At 33.7% G+C, this 5,954-nt stretch overlaps 1 protein-coding gene across 19 annotated transcripts; it reads left to right on the top strand.

The window, feature by feature from the left end:
• Positions 1–401: 401 nt before the first annotated feature.
• On the top strand, positions 402–4,720 carry LOC131660604 (uncharacterized). Of its 19 annotated transcripts, none has more exons than XR_009300982.1 (6): positions 402–584; positions 866–958; positions 1,045–1,745; positions 2,429–2,482; positions 2,650–2,722; positions 2,840–4,720. XR_009300982.1 is itself a non-coding variant. In XM_058929874.1 (5 exons), exons 2-5 carry the CDS (start codon positions 902–904, stop codon positions 2,654–2,656), a joined length of 819 nt encoding a protein of 272 aa, XP_058785857.1. In that variant the 5' UTR covers positions 402–584; positions 866–901; the 3' UTR covers positions 2,657–4,720. The 19 variants fall into 19 exon arrangements, 6 of the variants coding, with proteins under 6 accessions (XP_058785857.1, XP_058785856.1, XP_058785854.1 ...); XR_009300981.1 differs by having other exon boundaries at positions 2,614–2,722; positions 4,371–4,720; XR_009300980.1 differs by having other exon boundaries at positions 2,614–2,722.
• Positions 4,721–5,954: the final 1,234 nt, after the last annotated feature.

The following is a 5,954-nucleotide window of genomic DNA, read 5'->3' as shown; positions in this document are numbered from 1 at the left end:
AAAAAAAATTATCCCAACAGTGTCGTTTTGTTGAAAAAAAGCATGCATTTTAATTGACGGTTTTTTAAAATCGTGGTTAACTGATTTTTACTGATTTTGACCAATTTTAGCCGATTTCCACCAATTTAATAACATATTAGGTCTAATAATAATCAGATAAGATGAGTGACATCTTCAATTCTCAGTTCGACTCCTATTGACGGGTCTAATTTTTAAAATACTATGGGTCTGTTTATATTAAATAGCCGTTGACCGATAAGTTAGCTGATAACTTATAATTTATGACTGATGGCTGATAACCGATACTGATGACCTGATGATTTATAGCTATTAGAATTAGAAAACTTGTATTTTATTTTTAAATTATTAATTATTAGTAATAAAATAGCGTCAGCCACGTCCTTAATCGTAGCTTTCGACGAATAAATTCTCGTATCATATAGCGAAGCCCTTTACAAAATTGCAGGGAGCGAGAAAATTGTAGTGGTAATTTGCTCGTCAATTCAATACTCGTTGCAATCGGAACAGTGAAAAACGCTCGCACCGGATTACCGGATATCTTCAACCGATAAACGTCGACAAAGGTTAGTAGCATCACTCTTCTTTCAACTTTATTTGATTCAATTGCTTCCATTGATGTCTTTTCTTTCAGTAATCGTTTCATCTATTCGATTCTAGGTTTCTTCCTTTGCGAATTTTTATTTTGTTCTATCGCTTTTCACGATCTGTTCTCTGTTATTTTTTTTTGAATTTTTGTATATTTTGAATCTCCAATTATTGTTTTTCAAATAACGGTAGCTTCAATCTTATCTGAAAATTTGAGTTTAAAAGATGATATCTGGAAATTTTATGCTTATGAATGCAGCGTCCTATTTTACCTTCGCGTCGCGATGATTAAGCGATGAAATATCTAGGTTTCAACAGCGAGCATTCTCAAAATTTTGGCAGTTTCTTAGTGGTAGAATTTATCTTATTCGTTTAAATTGCTTTACTCGTCAAGGTTGTATCGTTAATTCTTAGTTTATTTTCTTGTATTTGATTCAGGTACCAGCAAAGTCTAGAGGGATGAAGTTTAGCCGGAATTTGATTTCAAACAACTATAAGGTGATGCCTGATGTTCAGCAAGCTAACAATGTTTGTTCACTAGGATTGGATGACAGCTGTCTCCATCTACCCTCACCTTCAACTTTGAAAAGAGCGTGCTCTCATGGCTCATCTCGTATTGAGGATTATCCCAGAAAAAAGAGGGCTGGTGAGATTATGAGTGAGTCTAAAAGGTTCAAAGCAGTATCTACTGCTCCATTGATGGAAAAGGTAGATGCTATTGCTTACCCACAGAATAATATGGGTGAAAAATACATGCATTATTCATTCACTAATAGTACCTATCGATTATATGGAATAGGGGTGAAGAATCCTTGTAATGATAAAATCACTGTAGAACAAGATTATTCTTGTAGTAATCTGAGTTCAGTTGGAAGCTGTAGTGTAATAAGTGGTAGCGCGAATGAATTTTTTGGTGATACGTTAGCAGGTCCTTTCCAAGATGATGCAGATTCCCTTCGCAGTAATCCAGAATTTCCAGATGTTGAAGATGTTGATAGATTTTCTGGTGATATGTTAGCAAATCCTTGCCAAAGTGATGACAATACCATTTGCAGTGATGCAGATTCTCTAGATGTTGAAGATGCGGATGTAGGATGCACCATTATCCCAAAAGAGATTGTAGCTGAAAAAATCCATAGGTTAGAGTTGAATGCTTATCACTGTACCTTAGAGGCAATGTATGCTTCCGGTCCTTTAAGTTGGGAAAAAGAAGAAGTATTGACTAATCTTCGTATTTCACTCAATATCTCAAACGATGAACATTTGATAGGGATAAAGAACTTAGTTTCCGGTGTTCAAAATTTTTAAATGTTTACATAGGGGAGAATTCATACATTCTTTCATTTTTGAACACCATGTACAGCATTATTAGGTTGTGAACCAGATAAAAAATTTCTGATTCATCATTTTCTCCTATTCATTCTGTTGTAGAAATTATGATGCCACACTCATTGTGAAAAAAATCAATTGTCAAGTTACATTGCTCTTTATTTTACTTGTCCTTTGTTATTTTTTATTTTATTTTTTGGATCTTATTTGTGGTCTTTTTTTTCTCAGTATTATATAAGGTGAGAGCTTCCATGCCTTCAAAAAGCTATGAGAGTTTCATGTGATTCTTTATTCAACTACTACTATCTGATGCTATGTAAATCATTTAATTGTCAAGCATTGATGAACAGCTTTATATAGTAATTGAAGTATGACTCAATCTAAAATTTTGCTTAATCTCAGTAAACTTTATTTACTGTTTATTTTCTTGTATGTTTTTTTTTTGTACTATTTGATTATTGATTTTTATTGATGAATCAAAATCATTTTCCAGGGCCAGTGTAGGAGGCTTGCATGCCTTGCTTCCAATGGCTAAATATGATGCTAGGTTTGCCTCTTCTCTCTGCAAATTAATTGGTCTTCTCTACCAATAATTATCTCAGAGATAAGAAATTTCTGACCTCTGTTTGTTATGATTGTTTATGTTTATATACTTTCCAATAATATTGGATATCTCAGGTGTGCTTAGAACTCACACTTGTCAATCATGGCCAGAACATGAACTTGCTTAAAAGCTGCAGAAACGACCCTCGAATGGATGATCTTCTTATGCATTATTCAGATACTGGTAGTCTATTTTATTTATTCGCACACCATGTGGATTATCTTAATGTGACTTGAATACTCTATCCCATCAGTTGAAAAGCAAGTTATGCAAGGATGTTACATTATGTGTTTATACTAGGGATGGTATCGATATGTCTGTCGCCAATATGTCCTGTCCAGAGTTATCAATAGCGCCCTGGAGTGTCGCTATCCCGGAATAGGTCCCGGAGCGGCGACCCTCGGCTATGTAGGAGCGATTCGCGCCATAGTTTGAGATCGCGGCCTCGGTATAAGTTTTAGTGGGTCATGGGAGCGGAGCGCTTCCCAGCCCGAGTGGGTTTCCTCATGTTTGATGCGAGAACAGATTTACCCCTAAAATAAATGAACGTTGGGAGAAGTTTTTAGAAGTTTTTTTTCACTATGCCCTAACTCAGAACACAAAACAGAAAATCAATCTTCAATCTTCTTGTCTCACACGCTATAGCTTCAGCTTTCAAGTTTTTTTCTCACAATCATCTTCCAAGTTTCGCCTACGCCGCCTGCTTCGTTTCTTAGCTCTGCCGCCGTCTGCTTTGTTTCACAGCGCCGCCGCCTGCTCCATTTCTCATCGCCGCTGCTGCCTGCTTCATTTCTCAGCGCCGCCACCCCTGTTCTGCGCCTCAGATTCTGCGTTTCTTATGTAGGTTTTTTTTTCTGTTCTTCATTCTTTCCTCTTCTTTTTTCTTGTTTCTTTTCAATGCTTTCTTATTTCTTTTTTTTGTTTTTCAGGTAAGTTTTTTTTTTTTTTTTTTAAAAATTCTTCTCTTTCTTTATTCTTCCGTACTCTGTTTTTTTAAGTCTTCCTTTTATTTAAACTCTTCTTCCCCAGTTTTACTTGTTTTGTTTGTAATGTTTTTTTTTTTCTTTTACTAATATATTGAATCTTTTATGGGTTTTGTGTTATTTGTTTTATAGATTATTCATATAATTAGTCCAAGAAATAGTCAACCGGCAGTTATCCTGCTATCCGCTATCCCGTTTTTGGGGTCGTCCGCTTCGCTATCCGGGGTTGATAACTCTGGTCCTGTCTTGTGACCGGTAAAATCCCAAAGTTTTTTCCCTCTTATTCTACACAATCCACAATGTTTCTTCAGGATTTTACTGTCTTTTTGTTGTGCCCTCCGCTCATCTTATCTGTCTGTCACTAAGTACCGCCACTCTCACTCTCCTTTGTTATTTATTTATATCATATTCATAATGTGCCATTGTTTCTTGATTTGAATCCTCGTTATTTTTATTGTGTTTTTTTTGTTCACGGAGCCCTGTTGAACTCAAATTTCTGATTTTATTTGAAGTAGATTCATTTTGTTTGTCTATAATTGGTTTTTCTTTACAGTTTTAGGGTTTATGGTTGCATCTACTGATTTCAAAATAATTGGGTGATACACTTTGCTTCATACCTTAGTAGACACATGGTTTTTAACTGTCAATTATTTGTAATGCAAGCATGTAGCCTTGATACTTGATGTAGAATCTCATCTTGACAAATCCAAAGCTTACTAAACTATACATTTTAGTTCAATGCATTTTTTTTGAAAGATATCCAGAGCTTCATTTAGGTCATTCTCGCCCATCACTATTTTTCTGTGACTACTGTTGAACTAATATAGTTTTAACCTTTCAATCAAAAGGCTTGTGGAAGGGAAGTATTTCGAAAGATGATACCAACAAATTACTATGATGCATATTGATTTGGTCCTTATGTAAATATAATGTGAAGTGTGACTTGCTCTAGTTACTGCTGAGCTATTCAAGCTTTGATTTCATTATCAAGAATGCTTGTGGAAACAGTATTTCAGAAGATGATTTGAACAAGGAACCTCATGCACACATTTTAGTTCTGAATGATGGTATTAGCTCTTCAATTACCTTTTATTTCATTTGTTTGTAAGTTTATCTTTGCAGCTAATGCTGTGTATATTGTCATCTTAGCTGAAAATAAGCTTCATCGCAGTTGTGTTTAATCCACATTTTTTCTTTAGCTGTTATAGCTCAACCAACAAATGTTATTTATCTTTTCACTCTATTTTTGCTGCGATATATATAAATATTAAGCGAAGCTGTTACTCATATTTCAAATGTGCTGCCAGTAATTGTTGTTTGTTTAATAAAGTGATTGTTATTGGTTAATCTGATTTGATATGCTCTTTTCAATATTTTGGGTTTATAATTTGTTGATATAATCAACTGTTAATTTCTATTTTATGCTGTGTTTAATAGTTTTCTTTATTAGTTAGCTATCAAGTCGCATCAACACTTGTTCATTAGGTAATAAGACATATCCATAGATAATTCTTTCAAAGATACTGCCTAGGGTGAGAGCTCTTACTCCCAAACGTTGGTTTAGCTAAAGAAGTGTTCTTTTCTATATCATTTTTACCACATCAATATATTATTAGTTATGTTTATTATTTGTTATATCTTTTCTACTCAATTTTTTTTTTCAATTCTTACTTTTTTTTTCACAACATTTTCATTTCTCTGTTTTCTTATGATATTTCTCGGCTTTATAAAATCAACCAGTTTCTGGTGAAGCTGAGAATTGCAGTGTTTTTTGAATACCTAAAATTTTAGCAAGTCCATTTATGTATAAAAAAATTGGCCACTTTAAAAAGTATTAAAAATTAAATTTGCTATCTATATCTTCACTTTTCTGAACAAACTGTTGTGGCCACTAACTTTTTTTCTTCATGTGTTGAATTAATTGGATATAAGAATGGAGATAATCAGAAAGAGAATTGGGGGGATAAAAATTGAATTTTGAGCCTTTTGATCCTTTTATTTAAAAACCTTGAACCAAGTCATGTTACAATCTTCAAAAGAAATCGTTCTATTTAAAAACCGTGAACCAAGTCACTTTACAATCTTCAAAAGACCTAAATGAAGTAAAGTTTACTTAAAGGACACTAAAGCAAAATTGTGTTAAACTGACTTCAAAGATAGTTTCTAATCATCTTCAAACATATCATGCTCTCGCATTACCATTTTCACACTTTGAATGTCTAGATCGACATTGTGTTTTGACCATTAATCCATTCACTATACATCATAACGTTGTCTCAACAACAACTTTTGATTTCAAAACTTACATGGATAATGCATTAGAATTATCATCTTGAAGGAACAATTTATATGCAAGTTAGCACTTAATATCAAGTAAGTTCCAACAATCTACAATCAGTTGCAAAACTAGATCATTTATAAGTGGTCACATT

Source organism: Vicia villosa, linkage group LG3 (assembly GCF_029867415.1).
Source record: "Vicia villosa cultivar HV-30 ecotype Madison, WI linkage group LG3, Vvil1.0, whole genome shotgun sequence".
In the NCBI taxonomy this organism is placed as follows: Eukaryota; Viridiplantae; Streptophyta; class Magnoliopsida; order Fabales; family Fabaceae; genus Vicia; species Vicia villosa.
This window is presented reverse-complemented; position numbering and strand designations above follow the sequence as displayed.

Excerpts from the sequence above, each read along its gene's own strand:
- LOC131660604 (XM_058929870.1), top strand. The coding sequence starts at position 902 with ATGAAATATCTAGGTTTCAACAGCGAGCATTCTCAAAATTTTGGCAGT. Across the intron at positions 959-1,044 it reads ATTTTGGCAGTTTCTTAGTG|GTACCAGCAAAGTCTAGAGG; the intron begins GTAGAATTTATC and ends TATTTGATTCAG.